The sequence below is a fragment of the Melopsittacus undulatus genome, chromosome 8, assembly GCF_012275295.1.
Source record: "Melopsittacus undulatus isolate bMelUnd1 chromosome 8, bMelUnd1.mat.Z, whole genome shotgun sequence".
NCBI lineage: Eukaryota > Metazoa > Chordata > Aves > Psittaciformes > Psittaculidae > Melopsittacus > Melopsittacus undulatus.
The window spans coordinates 43,332,572-43,351,161 of record NC_047534.1 but is presented as its reverse complement, the minus strand read 5'-3'; the positions used below and the strand labels follow the sequence as shown (position 1 = coordinate 43,351,161).

The window sequence follows — 18,590 nt, the reverse complement described above, 5'->3', positions numbered from 1 at the left end:
GCAAGAGCTTGAAGCAGGAAGTTTGCCTCCAGAGCCTATGCTGGTGCCCTCTCTCTCCTTCATTCTCGATTTACTGGAAGCAGGCATTCAGTTGGGTACTTTTTCCAGACTGCACCGGTTATGATGTTTCCTTCCCATATTACACCTGAAAGGTTGTTGTATTATCTATTACTGAAACCTTGTAATTACATTTGTTCAGTGAGCTTATCTGCCCAATACTGGATAAATACTCTCATTTAAATGAAGAATGTCAGAGGCCACACTGGAGCCCTTTTAACACAATGCTGGTATTTGATACCTTACTGTGCTATTAACAGAGGGATAATGTGATATGTATGCCACATAGGGAGGAAATGAAGCCTGTCTTTAGCAGATTGCACTTGCTTTAAAATTGATTTGGACTCTGGGTTTTTTATAACTTTTTTTTTCTCATCAGAAAACAAGTTGCTAAGTGATGAAAATTGTCAAGCTAAAATAATCTTAGATGTTAAAATGGAATCATACTCATTCCTTTCTCTGAAAGTTGGATTGACCATTAGGTGTTAAATAAAACAATATCTAGCTCATCATTGTGAGCAAGAAAGAACTCTCGTGCCAAAGTCTCCTGTTGTGGAAAAGGGGAAATGTCACATTACATTTTTAAATAAGCATCATAAGTGGGAAAGGTTTCCAGTAAGACCACAATTAGATTTCATCTAAGGGAAAAGGAATTTCTTTCAGATATCTCTTCAAAAGGGCATAAAAATTGTGGACAGCATTTAGGAGAGATTAATAGAGTGCTTTGGATGCCTGAGATATAAATTGTGAGTCATGCTGTGGGAAAGATCAAAGTCAGTGGAGAAACTTAATTTTACATTACTCCAACCCTTCAGTGTACATCAGCAAGGAAAATGAATGCATTTTGGACAGCGAAAATTTGTAAGAGAAGACCTGTCAGCATAGAAAATAATTTATTGTGTAAGCTGTTGGAACTTAAGATAATAACTGGATCAAGCAAAAGAGGACAAAGCTAAACTGGCTGGCAGAATGTATTTGTGGCCAAAAGGAAACAAAGTTTTTCAAAGAAACAAGCAAAAAGATAATATTGAAATACCCTTATTCATCTGTAGGACACTGGTGGCAATGGGACTTTCAAATGTAGACAGTGGGGACAAATTTTATAAAAGTAGGGTGAGGAAAAGCAATGCACTAATTTAAAAAATATATCTAGAGTTGAATTTCAGTTTGTCTGTTTGGAATCCAGCTGGGGGTATTTAATAACATCAGAGTAATGAGTAAATGCTCTGTAATCAGCAATTTGGAGAGTTACGCTGGTACTGAGCCATACCAGCATCTCTAACTATTTGCAGATTGCACTGCTGTTCAGGGCAGTAAAAGAAGAGCCTCCAGACCTTGTATCCCACTGTGGACTGATTGCCAATTTTGACTTAAGCACAATATTCATCATCTTGGCAACCCAGCTTTCTGAAAGATAAAAATTTTTCAATGCCCTTTATATAAAAATGACAAATCTAGGAGAAATGCTTCCCCAGGCTTTATATTTGGGCAGTTTTACAATAAAAATCATTCAAATTCTTCAGGAAACGAAGGTAGTTCATTCATACCTGTAGCTAAGTATTTAGCACAGCACTATTCTATTGCCAGGAGCTTTTCATGTTTTGTTATTCAGATGAATGAAGCTGTTCTATTTTCCACAGCTAATTAAACCTGAAGCAGAATATGTGTTTGGATATAAGAGCAGGTTATTAATAACCTGACTGGTGGTTTGAGTTGCCATTATTTAGTCTAACTCGCTATTGAGGCAGTAACTTGGAGCAGAGTAACTGTATTTAAGCTAGTAAAACCTATAGAACAATACGTATTTTTACACTATAAGGGCTTTGAGCCATAAGACTGCTTCACGTTACCCTTAAAGTAGTGGGGAAAATAAACTTGTCAGTTAAATATATTACTGGTGAGAATTTTTTTTTTCCATATTGCATTCCCTTTCAGTGTTACCTCATTACACCTCTCTGGGCTTTCTCATTTCTCCTATTGATGGTCTCTTAAACGTATGATTTTTATTGGAGTCACCCTCCTACCAAGGTATGGTTTGTAAATGTAAACCTCAGCACTTTCTCTACAAAGTAATTCCAGACCTACAGTTGCATGTTTTCTTTTTAAATAAAATAAATTCATAAATACCTGCAAATTCTAGGCTAATAGATGTGGTCTGGCTCTACAATCAAAAAATACAAGGCAGCTGTAAAGCTAACAAGTTGACAACTGCTTTGCTTCACCAAAGCATTAGCAGGTTTGGCTGAATGTGTCTGCTGCTTTTTATGACTTGTTACACTGCAGATAGAGGAACCACACGATACACTGAGTAGTGTCACTGGGAAACAATGAACTCTAGTCTGGCTTCTAGAATATTTATATGGACCTTCAGCTGCTCTAAACCATCACAGCACCACTGGATGCCCAACTTGCTCATGATAAAACAGTTCTTGAAAATGTTACCATTATACATGCAGGCAGAAGTTTTAAGAAGTTCTGCTTACTACAAAGTAACTAACAGAGGCAGTGTCAGAGGAAAAGGGTGCATGCATTGAGAGGAAATATTTTGATGGCTGAGCCTGGTAAAGGGAAGGGACTGGTGGTGGGCTGGTCAGAGCAGAGGGAGGAGACATTAAAACTGCCAGCATCTCCAGATGATGTGTTCTTCACTCCTGTTTACTGCATGTGATGCCTCAATATTAGGATCCTTCCAGTTTCTATCTTCGTTTTCCACATAATTTGAAAGTTGAAATGGCACATTTAGCAGCACAAGACATAAACACGAGATCTCTTTACATCATACATCCACTTCTCACTTTAAACATATGTGGTGCATGGAGCTTACTCTGCCTTTCTGGAGATGATTTTATGTAAATAAATGAAACTTGAATTCACATTTTTTCTAAGAATATTTTTGTTCTCACACATATATTTGCATTTGAAATGTCAAGTGCATCTCCCAGTGATTGTTGTTAATCTTGGCCTTTTATGCATCCTTCCGTATATTTTCTAGTTTCCGATTAGTAGAAGTATCATTTTTAATTATGTTTGGAAATCAGCAATGCAGATTGCTGAGAGGAAGGGCTGAGCATTCTTCATTGCAAAAGCATTTTCCCCCCAACACCTCATTTGTGCAGACAAAAAGCACTAAGCCCTAGAGAAAAGAGTAGTTCTGCAGAAACCTGTAACAGCTTGCTTAGTCACAATGTATGAGATGAGAACCTCAGGAGGTTCATCAGCAATGTGTCACATTGTCTTTGCTTCTGTTGCCAGCTTTGCCAAGAAATAGGAATGACTGCTTGGGTTTGTGAAGAATTTATTAAAATGCTGTTCTTGGTGTGAGAAGCGGCCACAAAGCAAATTGCCAGTCACTGGAAGGAAGAACAAACAGAAGCTGATGCAAAATAGTAGTCATGGATTTTGTCATTTTGCTGAGTTCTCTTCATCTCAAATCAACATGATGTTTTGTCAGACTTTTGTGGGTAGAGGAAAATGTACTTAATTTTGATGTGTAGGTAACTGAACGCTGTGTTGTTGGCATCATTTTGCTGCTAGGGTTGTGCCCAAAATGGTGACTAGTAGAGACGGGAAACTGGTGTATTTTTTACATCAGTGAGACTTTAGTATGAGAAATACTTAAGCAATAGCAAAAGAAATACAACACTAGCAAGTGATGGTATTAACATGGTTCAGATCTTTTCTTATCCAGGTTAATTTTTTTATGATAACAAAGAAAAAACCCTACATTTCTAGGTAATCAGGAAAAGTTTCCAAGACATCATAAATCTCAAGTCCTTGGAGGCCTGTCAAACTCAGTGGAAGACAATAGAAACTTTGAAAAGCCAACTAAAACACCCTTCTAAAAATCAAGGAAATCAAGGAAAATGAGGAAGAGTTTCATTTTCTTTCTGCTGGAGAGAAAAATGCTGCAAAATATTGCTGCTTGTGAAAAATGAAAGATCACTTGTCGTGACTTGTAGAACAATTAATATCAAGGAGTTTTTCTGTGGTCAGGAAAAAAAAACAGATTTTTTTAGGTTGTACATTATATGCAGAAACAAATGTTTTCATAGATATATGCTCACCTTAACAGAGAAAGACTGCAGTAAGCTACACTTCTACTGATCCACGCTGAGCCAAGTAAGAAGATGGGGAATGAAACTCAGGGCCACTGTGGAATTTGCGTTTAAGAGATTAATTTGTTGAAAAATCTCTTGATTTTGCCATTAATGGGTGGAGTTATTTTTACACTAGAATAAAAGCTTCTGGGATGGGACTCTATGTCAGCAGCCATTCAGTATACCATGCCAAGAGGGTGCAGGTGTTGCAGAAAGAAGAAGCAAGCAAGCAATTTATGTAATTCCCCTCTAAGCAAATGCTTGTTCAGCCAAGTGATGTGCAAGAGGAATGCTGATTAATATATTGTAAAAGAAAAAATTGCTATAATGCCTTGCCATAACTGGGGGGGAAAAAGTGAACATTGCGATACTATTTAGTGTAAGCACATAGAAAATAAATAAATAAATAAAAAGCCCAAACCACAAACAAACCCAAAAACACAACACCCCAAAAGAAATGTTAATTATTAATAAATGTCCTTCTGCTGGTGTGGTTACTAAAAGCCTTTAATTTTCAGTTGAGGTGGAAAAGAGGTGGAAAGCATTAAGTATGTCTTATATTTTATAGTCAACAGAAAGGCTGTAGTCTGTAACCTGCTGTTGCAATTGCATTCTTACAGAGATGATAAGCTGTAAAACTCAGAATATGGTTAAGGTGTTGGTCCGCATGAGCAGGAGGTGGTGTTCTGCCTACAGTGGGAGAAGGCAGCTGCTGTTGAGGAAAAGGCCGCGTATGTCTTATGTTATGTATCAGACAGTGAACATTAGGTCTAGGGATAAGATCAAATTGCACACAGCATCTGAGGGGCCAAGTAAATGCTAATCAAGAGGAAGTCTGGCTTCAGTTGTACCACTTGTTTCTATGAAGAGCAAAGACCTGCTCTAGATTGATGGAGAGATATCTTTGCCCATATCAGCCCAAAATAAATGCGGTGGGTAGAACTTTGCTAAAAGTATGTATTATCTTGACTTTAATTAATAGTGCTAATTTCAGTTCCACTTATTATTGCTTGTAGCTACGAGAGACAAATTATGTAAAGCTGTATCCAAATGTATTAACCAAGTCAGGTAATATTTGCCTTTTGAGATTGCAGAATAGTGAGCACATACACCGTGAACGCTCAAGATTTCTGTATTGTGCTGGTTTTATTTCACAGGGTCAAAAATTTATTTTCAAAAGCAACTTAAAATCTATTTTTGGACTGATGCTGTCTCAGTTTGGTTTGAAATGTGGACTTAAGCATAAATATGTTTTTGTGCAATGTGAGGGTTCTGTTGTGATGTCCCTGGACTTTTACATGCTGTATTCTGATAAAAATAGAGGCAGATTGTATTTCTTTATCTGCTGGATAAGTCAGATTTTTGTTACTTATGTGAGAATTTAGGAAGAACCCCTTTGAGAGTTACAACATGCCTGTGTGGTCAGGAGTAAATCAGATGCATAACAGCTCTAATAGTCCAAACTGCTAGGGCAGAAGCTGCTCTGTGGAGACCTGGGTTTTGCTTAGTGATATATTTCTAGAAGTGGTTCTTCAGTTTGCTACTTGTTTCAAGTTTATGGACTACAGGAAGAAAAAATTAGTGCCAGCAACACTGTATTTATTAGTTTTTTTCATACCTCTTATCTGTAGGCTCACACTTCTAAGGGCAAAGCAACATAAGTGCTTGTGGTTGTAACTTGCATATTGGGATTTGTAGTTGTGCTGGATGCAAGGAAAAATGATTCAGTTGCTGATACAGCAACTTGAAGTGACACAAACTGTGGAACTAACTCCAGCTGCCCAAAAGCAGTTACTTTGCAAATTTATGTGACCTCTATGTAATATATTTATATTCACAGACATAAGCTGATTCTATGAAATGGGTGTGGAATGTGCTAAAAATCCATAATATACCTGATACATCTGATGGTTGACTTGCTGACAGTATGGGAAAGTACTTGCTCATGACATGTAGAGCTCTTGCTGTCTCTTTGAGAACCTAGCCTATGGCCTTTGTGTGTTTCCTATACTTAGTGGGTTCTGCTGGGTAGATAAGGATGAGGAGGAGTATTCGTTGTTATTTTTATTACTGTATGGTGAACCAAAATTTCTTATTTTAAAATAATAATACTTCATCAGGTGCATCTGTTTCCTCACGGATAAAGGACACATAAAACACCTCTCAGCCAAATGGGCTGTAAAGGAACTGATCACAAATGGTAGGTTTTTATTGTACTACTTTTTTTACCACACACACACACTCCCCCATTTAGTATCAAAACTGACCTTTCACATGCTTGGTATTAGCAGCACTTTGAGCAAGACAGGCAGATTTTCACTGCTTTGGGGCTTCTGAAAGCCAGAGCCCAATTAGAAGCTTTCTCTAAAGATAAATGAATGGGACAGCGGATGCAAAACAACCCGAGGCTTCTGGCTAAATGTGCAGACATCTCAGATAATTTGCTTTTTTGTTTTTCCAAATCCTCAGTCATTCCCTTGTCTCAAGAGAAGTTTTATTTCTGAAGGATCTCTTTAAAATTACTTCCTTTAATCACAGAGTTGGAGAGAGGTTTGATGGAACTTTTGACAGATATTCCTGTAAGGAACCAAAAATAGTAAGAGATTTGTTCCTTAATAACTGTAAATGACAGCAGATTCAACAGCTGTTTATCATCCTCCTCTGTCATTGATACTGCACTTATTAGGCACTGCACCAAAGTGCGGTAAAGCTTAAGTTTCCATCTTAACTACTTTATATTCTGTAAGGGAGGGTGTTAGCATTGTAGGGCTGGTGCTTTGTCCCTGACATAATTGCAACTGAAGTTTTTAGTATTCTGTTTCCAGCTTAAGGATGCCTTTTGTTATCAGGACTTCTGCATTTCCTCTCTTCTCCAGTCCCCTCAGGTTCCTCCCTTCCTCAAGAGATTATGTACCAAGAACAAGAAGTGGAAATTTGGGTATTCAGCAGGCAGTGGAAACAGCATACTTCATGTTCATAAAAAATGGATCTGTTGCAAAGCCAAGTCACTGACCTTTTCTTTCTGTCCATCATGGGATTTGTCAGGAAGAGCTGGGCTCTGCTTCACGGTGAACTTGCCTGGTGTGAGGAAGTTCGTCAGTGTGTTCTTTGAGCACATGCAGGCTCAGCTGAGCCCTGAGAATGTCAGTATTACATGCTTTCTGATTAATCCACCTTTCTTCAGTATGTTTCAGTTTCACTCTGCAGACTGTGGGCTTTTTTAGGATTCTCTCCTTCCTGCTGAAACTTGAACAGACTATCCCACAGGTGGGAGGTTCACAGAGGACTAAGCAGTGCTTCTTGGTCCAACTATAACCATGGTCTACCTGGAGAACTTAGTTTCAGTCTAGGACTGTGTTCACTGTAGAGGTCAGAGGGGAAATCTGTATTTAAACCAAGCTCTTTCTCTGCCTCTTTCTTAAAACCCTGCAGGGCAAGCATAACCAAAGTCCCCTTCTGCTACAGCTGTTAGAGTCAACTTAAGAGATGCTAAGGCAAGTCAAGGAGAGGGAAACTGGGGAGGAGAGAGGTGTCAGAAAGTGGTATAGATGTCCTGCTGTCTTAATCATTTCCACCCCCATAGGATCCATTAAATTTCCAAACAGCTACCCAGAAGCATTTTGTGTGAGAAGGCAGCATGGCTTTCCGAGCCTTATGCAGCTCAGAAGAGGCAGATGTTCTGTCTTTGAGGCCTAATTGCATGTATTGTATTGTTTGTCAGTTTGTGGTATCCTTCCAGGCTTTGTGGTTATGGATTCCTCTAGTGAGGCCTATTTTATTTAGCATTCAGCATTTTAATTACACATAAACCTCTGTATCTGCAGTTCCTGCAGCAGGCATCTCTCTGAAGAAGCCTTAAGATGTCATAATATTTGAAAGAGAAAAATGTGCATTTTTTGCTAGCACCTGTAATTTAGGTAGCAAAATAATTGGGTAGGAAGCATCTCTTACCTCTTTTTGAATCTGATATGAAAGACAGTTACAGCTTTTCAAACCTGGCTAAAACTATGAATTATCCTATAATATTTGGATAGATCTAATGTAGGCAGCTGTCAGACAGAAATATTTTAGCTTCTGTATATTAGTAACACTTGCAGAGGAGCTGTCGCTCTTTCCAAAGCCCCTTTTTGTTGCATGAAATGAGGGGAACTCACTTAGCATGGTAACTACTGTGGAGATACTTGAAAAAAATAATTGTCTGCATGAAATAATTATTCCTAATAGAGAGGAGGAGAAGTTTGGATGGACTTTAACCATTGTTACAACATCTCTGTGAGAGGCGTAGGAGGTCTGTCTCTAATGCTGATATGCTACTCAGGTTACTCTAAGAATTGTTTCTTGCCATTTCAGGAGCATTGGGTGTGCAAGTTCTATTTTATCATATTTTCCATGTGAAGGAAAATTGAAAAAAGAAATAGGAAGAGCCTTTAGTAATCATAGCGCATCACTGTTAACCAACAAAGGCTATAAGAAGATTCTGTAAGACACATCACAATTAGTATTAAAATATCAGTTGGGAATTGGGCTATAGTTTTGAGTAGCATTTATCCTGGCTTTCGATATGGTACAAATTCTCCTTACCTAGCCTGATTCTCAGCCTGGGACTTAACGTTCTGCCTAGTGTTTATTTTACTTGGTTTGCTCAGCCATTGTATTTTGCATGAGTTTGTCATTATGTTTTGCCTGAGCTGAACTGCTCCACCTGATGGTGAAAACAAGAAAAGGCCGTATCTCATGCGATGGGGGTTTATCTGAAAAAATGTAATCTAACGGAAGCGTATAACGCTGTAAGGGTATGTGTGCCTTTATCCAGGAGACATACTAATGATTTTCTGCCCTCTTTATACTGGATGTAGAGCAGTTAATGTTATGTAAAAGAGTTGCACAAAGATCTTGAATCCACAATTTTCTTTCATGTTTCTAACAAGATATCCTGTGGGTGGGTACTTGTACTGTAGACAGATGCTTCTCAAAGAGTACAGATGCTGCCACAAGCAGAGACACAGCTGTGCTTTCCAAGACATGCATATCTGAAAGGAGTTGTTCCTGCTCATGCACAAAAAGGGAAGTGTGGCTCCTTGGTAGCTGGTGCTTTGGTCATGTTCTTATTACCCAATACGGTTGGTTACTTAATGGTTGAGTATGTTGGGTAGAAGAGCTTGCCCGTATGGTAATTTCTGTCTCAAGTCCTTTTAGTTGCACAGAGGAAGAAGTAAAAAATGAACTCTGAAAGAAACAGCCTGCTTACAAAGAAGGATTTAAAATACTCTTTTGCAGCATTGAAAGATAAATAATCAAATAAATCTTGTGCAAGCAGCAAAGAAACAAGAAGCATAACAGAGCTGCATGTTCCCAAGTCTTTTAGTTTGCCTAGCTTTCTGCAATGCAAGAGTCTGTAGATGCACTAAAGTAAATTTCTCTCTGGAACTTTCCATGTTGCCCTAAGCTATCAGTCTTTTCTGTGTGATAGCAAGATCTGTCATCTCTGGATGGTCATGTCTTCAGCCAGGAAAGCAAAAGGCATGGTTTGCTATTTTAAACTGATGCAGCTGGGATGAAGGATGGATCCTATATGGTAGGATGCGTATATGTAACAGCACATGCAAGGAACATTCTTTAGAATGTCTGAGCAGCCTAAGGCAAAAATTTCCTGTGCTCTTAGGAAGGAAATATGAGATCTGACCACCTGAGCACAAGCTGATTATGTTCAGCCTGCACTCCTGCAAAAGTAAGGTCATGGGCCACCAACTAAATATCTCTGTGAACAGGAAGGTTGCTCTAATTTGTGCTGTGAAACTTTGAGCAATCTTGTTGTATTCAGTTTTCATAGCCTCTATCAAAAATTGCTGATTTTAAGCTGTTTCTATAGTTTTGTCCTTCACTTGTGTTAACTGTATACTATTACATTGCCCAAAATGGTGTGCACTGACCCTGGTTGGTTTTTTTTTTTCTTTCTTCTCTTTCTCTCTCAGACACCCTGGCTCTGGAATACCAGACAGTGCTGGAACGGGTATCCATATCAGGTAAAACTAACAGTGCTACCTAAAACCAAATACAACATCTCTGCAGAGCTCTGCTTTTATGATGAGGAGGCTTTGTGTCAATATGTTAGTGTCAGTGTGTTACCTGTAATTTCAAAACATTGCTAGGTACTCCTCATCTTGCTTGAGTTCAGGATGGGAAAGGTGAATCTAGCTGTCACACCTGTTTTGAAATAAAACATGGGATCTGAAAACAGGTCTGAGAAATCTAACCATGAGAGAAAAAAACTGTACGTGGTAGAATGGTCATTTTCTAAAAAGTTCCGAGAATACTAGAAATTTTGGTAAAGCCTCCGATTCAGTGGGTTGGGAAAAAACAGTATAGTTCTTGTAATTGTTATACTGCATACAGGGTGAAACTTTATCCTTTCACCCTTGGCATTTTCATGGAGGGAAACCATTATATCTTTAGAATCCACCTACATTATCATTATGTATGGGTTTAGAAATACTAATGATACTGTTAATAAAGAAGCTGACAATCTTCAGTGTTCTACTACAAATGTTCCCCAGTGAGTTCTCTTGCTATAATAGTTGTTCATTGCTAGCTCTCCTCCCTTTTTTAACTACACCTAGTTAAAACCTTATTGTCAGCCTCACTAAATCAGAAAAAATATTACATTGGCTCAAGAAATGGCTTTAAAAGATTGATTCTGAGTGTACACATTTTTTATAAAATGTAAGCATATGCCTCTATTTACATAACCCACATAAAGCATTCAGTAGGAACCTAAATGCTGGTTTTCAGCTGAAAAGAACTGGTCTGCAAAAAAGAATGGGAATAAGAGAGGCAACTGAACTGCTTCTTGCCAGTGGAAATAGCTCATGCCCTGACTTGGGTGCATGATTGCGCCAATGCGAACTGTTCTGGAAGATGGTTCATTTAATCCTTTAGGAGATGGCCTCAGGAGCTTCTCTTGTGCAGTGCCCCTCACACACTGTGATGGAAGGCATGACTAGCAGCGAGGCACAAGCACACAGAAATTAGAGAAGTTCCTAGGACTGTCTCTCTTAGGCTGGGAGCTAAACAGCTTATGCGTGCAACCAGTTACCTTCTTCACAGTTACCTCAGGCTGGTTTTGGTTGTGCACAAGTTCTTGTGTCTTGTTTTTATTTTACTTTTAAACATCCATGTAACTGTGTTGTGTATCAAACAGGATGTCTGGATAATTTTATTTTCTTTTCATTTTTCCAAATCTTAACATGTTCACAGAAAAAGGTTACATTATTTAAAAGCAGGATTTTGTATTAGAGCCCTGTTTAAAGCTTGACATTTTCATCATAAGCAGATGCGATTATATGCTCATAGCATTACTTTAATCTGCTCTGGCATTATTTCTTTTGCTGAGCTTTAAACCCACATTACTGATGTACAGCAAGATGTTTCAAGTGATCTTTCAAAACAGACTTAGGAGTACTCAGAATTTAGTTTGTTCTAAGTTCCTAATGGACAACATCATAAATTTTAGTATTATATAATGTCAAGATTAAAATATAAAAGGAGGGTAGGTTGAGGAGCTTTATTTTTCCAGCGCATCAAAGTTTGAAAGAGGTGACCATCATGATTTTTCTTACATAGGATGCTTATGTATAATTCAGTAATCCCCCTGTGATTAAACATGTCCCACATAGACCTCAGCTGCCTAAAATGTCAGTTAGATTCTATTAACCTTTTCTCATCTCTATCTTTCAGCCACTGATGCCTGACCTTCATTATTACTACATAGTTGAATTGTCATTCTACTGGTCCTTAATGTTTTCTCAATTCATTGACATCAAAAGAAAGGTAAGAACAATGAGACTAAAATCATTGAAAGCTTTAAACACATCTCTTTCTTTACTTGAGGAATACATGTATTACCTGTGCAGTGAACTGGAAATACAGTTCTTTCTAGTCACCACCTCTTGCACATACTCATTGCTGAGAAACGGGTGTTGAAGTGCTTGTCTGCTCCTTTTCTTGTTACTATGATGTGGAGCTTTTCTATGGATGGGAAGAAGAACCTGGAATAATCAAATATTCAAGGGGAAATAGCAGCTGAAAGCCCCTTTGGCTCTTATACAGTGACCTGAATAGAATTGAACACATAGTAGTTAGTAGATACACTGTTTCTTCTAAGAGTTAAAGGATGAAATACCAATGACAGAGCAAGACTGCCTCATAAATTCACAATACCACTTTGGTAGGATCTGTGAGGGTTTTTAATTTATTCTGCAAAAGGATGGTATAAACAGGGATAAATTTAATATTAAAAATGATGTTACATTTCATCTGGCCTTTACTCTTATGAAATTTCAAGTACCTGATCCTTGCTATCAAGGAGCTATTAATGAAGAAAATAGAGTTCTAGCCTGTTGAAAATGAGTTTTCCAGTATCAGTTTCACCCAGTTCTATATTCCTTCATCCATGTTCTCTCCTCCAAGGAAAGTGCTAGTCCATAGCAGAATAGACAGCACAACAATCATTCTGTAACAACAGCCCATTGACCTATTGTTGCAGGCTTTTTAAAATTTGGAAAATTATTTTTCTAAAATATTTGGAAGGATTTTACAATATTTTATGTGCCTCCTTCACCTGTCAATTAGAAACATAGAATCATAGAATAGATCGTAGGCTATACTAATGGAAAAATCCCTGTTTACTAGAATTTTAGCAGAAGTGTAAGTCTAAAAAGAGTAAATGAGGTGTCCAGGTTGTCCTGAATAAGCTTATCTGCTATTTGGAACCACAGTGTGCTTCTGGGATTCTTGTGTTATAGAATAGGATCATTGAATAGTTAGGGTTGGAAAGGACCTTAAGATAATCTAGTTCCAATCCCCCTGCCATGGGCAGGGACACCTCACACTAAACCATGTCACCCAAGGCTCTGTCCAATCTGGCCTTGAACACTGCCAGGGATGGAGCATTCACAACCTCCCTGGGCAACCCATTCCAGTACCTCACCACTCTAACAGTAAAGAATTTCTTCCTTATATCCAATCTAAACCTCTGCTGTTTAAGTTTTAACCCGTTACCCCTTGTCCTGTCACTACAGTCGCTAATGAATAGTCCCTCCCCAGCATCCGTGTAGGCCCCCTTCAGATACTGGAAGGCTGCTAAGAGGTCTCCATGCAGCCTTCTCTTCTCCAGGCTGAACAACCCCAGCTCTCTCAGCCTGTCTTCATATGGGAGGTGCTCCAGTCCCCTGATCATCCTCGTGGCCCTCCTCTGAACTTGTTCTAACAGTTCCATGTCCTTTTTATGTTGAGGACACCAGAACTGCACACAATACTCCAAGTGAGGTCTCATGAGAGCAGAGTAGAGGAGCAGGATGACCTCCTTTGGCCTGCTGGTCATGCTCCTTTTGATGCAGCCCAGAATACGGTTGGCTTTCTGAGCTGCGAGTGCACACTGGAGCCAGCTCGTGTTCATTTTCTCATTGACCAACACCCCCAAGTCCTTCTCCACAGGACTGCACTGAATTTCCTTTTTGCTCAGCCTGTAGCTGTGCCTGGGATTGCTCCGACCCAGGTGTAGGACCTTGCACTTGTCATGGTTAAACTTCATGAGGTTGGCATCAGCCCACCTCACAAGCATGTCAAGGTCCCCCTGGATGGCATTCCTTCCCTCCAGCGTATCAACAGAACCACACAGCTTGGTGTCATCGGCAAACTTGCTGAGGGCACGCTCAATTCCACTGTCCATGTCACCAACAAAGATGTTGAACAAAACCCGTCCCAACACCGATCCGTGAGGGGTGCTACTCGTTACTGATCTCCAGCTGGACATTGAGCCATTGACCACAACTTTTTGCATGCAGCCATCCAGCCAGTTCTTTATCCATCGAGTGATCCACTTATCAAATTGATGTCTCTCCAATTAGGTTTGCACAAGTCCAGGTAGATGACATCAACTGCTCTACCCCTGTCCATCAGTTCAGTAGCCCCATCATACAAGGCCACCAGATTGGTCAGGCAGGATTTCCCTTTAGTGAATCCATGCTGGTTGTCACCAAGCACCTTGTTGTTTTTCATGTGCCCTAGCATGCCTTCCAGGAGAATCTGCTCCAAGATTTTGCCAGGCACAGAGGTGAAACTGACTGGTCTGTAATTCCCCGGGTCATCCATTTTCCCCTTCTTGAAAATGGGGGTTATATCTCCCTTATTCCAGACACCTGGAACTTCACCTGACTGTCATGATCTTTCAAATATGATGGACAGTGGCTTAGCAACTTCATTCGCCAGCTCCTTCAGGACCCGTGGATGGATTTCATCAGGTCCCATTGACTTGTGTATGTTCAGGTTCTTAAGATGGTCTCGAACCAGATCCTCTCCTACAGTGGGCCCAAGGTCTTCATTCTTGCAGTCCCTGCATCTGCCTTCCAAGACTTGGATGGTGTGGTCAGAGCATTTGCCAGTGAAGACCGAGGCAAAGAAGTCATTCAGAACCTCAACCTTCTCCAAATCCATGGTAGCCAGTCCTCCTGATAGCTTCCAAAGGGGGCCCACGTTGTCCCTAGTCTGTCTTTTTTTTGCAATGTACCTATAGAATCCCTTCCTGTTATCCTTAACATCCCTAGCCAAGTTTAATTCTAACTGGACCTTAGCTTTCCTAACCTGGTCCCTAACTTCCCGGACAACATCCCTGTATTCATCCCAAGCCACCTATCCTTGCTTCCACCTTTTATAAGCCTCTTTTTTTCCTTTGAATTTTTGTCAGCAGCTCCTTATCCATCCAAGGAGATCTCCTGACCCTCCTGCTGAGCTTCCTTCTAGTTGAGATGCAACACTCCTGAGCTTGCAGTAGGTGATCCTTGAATATCAACCAGCAGTCTAGGGCCCGCCTGCCCTCCAGGGCTTTATCCCATGGAACCTTACTAAGCAGGTTCATGAAGAGGCCAAAATCTGCTGTCTTGCAGTCCAGGGCAGTGAGGTTTCTGCATGCTCTTCTCACTGTCCTGAGGATCTTGAATTCGACCATCTCATAATTGCTGCAACCAAGGCTGCCCTGGAGCATCACATTTCCAATGAGCCCTTCCCTGTTGGTGAGCACAAGCTCAAGCACAGCACCTCTCCTTGTCAGCTCCTCTATTACTTGCAGAAGGAAGCTGTCTTCCACACAGAGCTATGTATACAGAAAAACACCCTTCTATTTGAATTTCCAAATATTCTTGAGATTTCTACTTCTGAAAAAAAAATCCACAAAATTTAAATTCATATTGGAAGATAAAATGTAAGCAAAACAACCAATTTAGGATACATGCATGTATACCCTTTACTTACATCAACTGTAGATGCTTAATGTTTTGTTCATTATGAGCTTGACATGAGTACAACTTCAGTGTTTAAAAAAACAGAGCTGCAGAAAACCACTGCTCAACAGAGCTGTATAATCGTAGAATAGTTAGGGTTGGAAAGGACCTTAAGATCATCTACTTCCAACCCCTCTGCCATTGTCAGGAGATTAATTTAAATCAAAAGTAACATTGACTAATATATCAGCTGCAGGTGCCAGCAATACTGAATAGCCATTTGTGGATTTATCAACCAAACCCAAACCTCTGCAGCAATGTTACAGAATTGTTCAAGTTATTGGTGCAGAAATGTACTGTGTCTAATCAGTCCCCCTACATTCATGTTCAGCCCTCTGCACTCTGCCATTGGTTAATTTTCTCTGTGTACCTCTTGAAGGAGAGGAAAATGTAACATTGCAACAGTACTGCAATTTTGTAGCACAGTACATCTTTAAAGAATATTTAATTCTTGTTCTGACTAGTTGCCTTGCTCATGTTGAAAAGTAATTGGAGGCTACCTGGACAGCATCTAGGTTTAGCGCTGAAGTACACTTATGGAAAGGGCCGCTGGGAGGGTCACCCTTCTCATGTAAATACATCTCACGAGCAAATGCTGTAGCTTTTTCCCTCATGATCTGGGGAGTTTGTTCCTACTGGTGAGCTGTGCACAGAGCTAAAGCCTTATCCTGTCCATAGTACAGGTGCAAGTAAACTGTCTTTTGCAAGTCTCTTTCTCAGTAATATATAAACAACTTGTTATCAGGAAGACTTTACAGCAGCCTACTGTGGAAATAGAATGGGAGATGCAGGCGGGAAAATGGATCACAAGCAGCTAAGTAACATCTCTGCTGCAGATTTGCAGTGCTTGAACCCAGGGCACCAAGTGAAAGAGTGACAAATGGGACAAACACCATGACACCCATGCATCTGCTGTGTCTGAGAGCATCCAACTCCAGCAGAGAGCAGGAGCACAATATCTACAGTGTAATGATAGCAAGTCAAGAGCCTTTCATTTTAAGTACCCTGCAGGAGACAGTGAAGATGCCATATTTATAAATAACCTATTAGATCACTGACCAGTTTGGACTGTGGAGGCAGTTCTTTTTATAGTATAAGCAAAATTGCTAACTAGGAGGATCAGACTTGAGAAATGCAGCCATGTGCTGGTGTCACATAGTAAAACTGTTCTGTGGCCAGCGGCAAGTGCAAGCTGTCAAGAAAACCCATGAGTTGAAAAATGTTATCACTGGGAGCTTACAGTAGTGGACAAAAAGTAGTACAGTCTTGACAGACACCAGCTCTTGCAGCACCATAAGTTCTCTTGTAAAGGTCAGGTTTTCTTCTAAAAAATGTGGAAACCTCTTAATGTGCCCAGTGTGCAATGTGTGAAACAGTGCCCCTGTCAAATAAGGCTTTGTTTAACTGAAGCAGCAGGAATATTTGCCAGCTAATATCAGGTGCTATTGTAATACTTCGTGACAGCTTATACAAAGCAGATTAACAGTTCTCAGCCTGAGGAACCTGTTGATGTTTTCACCTTATAGCGAGAGGAATATTTTAATGTAAATCTTGATTATCATTTTAGATACTTTAAATTCAGCAGTAGCTGTGTTGTAGTCTGGGATGATTGAAAGTTCCCTGGCAGCCTCATGCACTTCAGGAATTAAGCCAACCACTTTTACGTAGCCAGGTTTCTCTCAGGGTGAGGTGCTGTAGGTCCTCTCTGAAAGCACCAGCATTCAGCCCTGGTCTTTTACTCGCTGTAGCTCAAAATAAATATACTTGCTCTTTTCCATCTTTTATTCCTAATAGCAAATTCATGACTTTAAAATTACTTCCAGTTGTTTTGCTGACTTTCAAATGCTTGTTTATCTTTATTTAGGTATTATAAATTCTACCAGATTATCTCTGCCTGGCTGAAGAGGTGTGAGCAAACAGTTTAGGCTGTTGCACATACCTACTATTGGCATTAAGGCAGTGAATTGAGTAAATTAACTTTTATGGTTTTATAATGGCATGTTGTTTGCTTCATAAATACTATGTTGCTGTAATGATGCTGTATGCATAAGAGTTTTCATTTTCAAAGACTGCAGCCTAATACAATGTGGTTTTTTATCATCTCTGTCCAGCTTCCTATACTCTTGTAAAATACAGGATAAAAAATTAGATCAGGGAACTTTGTTACTCTCACAAGACCCTGATGCCGTTTGAAAGCTGTGAGGCTTATTTACATGCTTTTTGGATACTTGAAGGATTGTTTGATAGAAAAATATTTGATGGGTATATTTATGGGTCTATATAAAATTTCTATATAGTGTTTTAACAGGTTTGTAGAACATCTGGGAGACTTTTCTGTCAGTTTCACACCTTTTACTTCCAAGCATTTGGGAATTCCTATAGCTTCTGTGTTTTACCTTTTTTTTTATGACGGTTCATTCATTTCTAAAATGAAATAATCTGTAGCTGCTAATTTTCTCGTATATTCCATTTTGATTCTAGAAAATGTATTCTACTGAATTTGGATCCTAGTTCTCTTTCTTCAAACTTGGTGAAAAAAGAGTTTCATAGACCTGATTTCTTTTGTTTCAGAGGAAAGGAATTTAGATTGTATACATTTTGCAGACTTTCACTAGAATTGTAATGGTTGAAACCTTTAGCTGGTAATATTCCCTTTCTTTGCTTGATCTCTAACATAGCCCATTTCCAGAGGCTGGAGTGACTAAGGAAGATGTTTTGCTCTTCAGTGGCACTAATGCTCCATAGCCACTTGGCACTTGGTCAGTGAATGTGACATGTTAAACAAACATGGACAGCATAAGCCTTGGTCACCGAAGTTTTGTCTACAAGTTGAGGCCCACAGGGCTTCTCTATTATCTGATCTGTGTTCTTCCCACTGATGGTGTCAGGAGTAGGTTCTTTCTCTTATTCTTAGCCATGTATTTTCATGACACAGGCACATGACATCCTTCAGCAGTTACAACTAGAGGCTATAAATCTGCTGTAAATAAATGTAACTTGCGCAAACATACAGTTTGAAAAAAATTTTAAAACAGGAAGCCCATTCCTTTAGAGCTGCTCTTCTGCCATGTATGGGTGAAAGTGCTTGAATAATCTGGGAACA

The 18,590-nt window shown here is 39.6% G+C and overlaps 1 protein-coding gene across 1 annotated transcript in view; it reads left to right on the top strand.

Annotated features, from left to right (window-relative positions):
• CERS6 (ceramide synthase 6) overlaps positions 1-18,590 on the top strand; it is a 122,727-nt gene that overhangs the window by 73,322 nt on the left and 30,815 nt on the right. The window contains exons 5-6 of the mRNA XM_034065680.1: positions 10,127-10,177; positions 11,889-11,981. Of these exons, the coding sequence (XP_033921571.1) occupies positions 10,127-10,177; positions 11,889-11,981 (144 nt within the window). The remainder of the gene's footprint in view (positions 1-10,126; positions 10,178-11,888; positions 11,982-18,590) is intronic.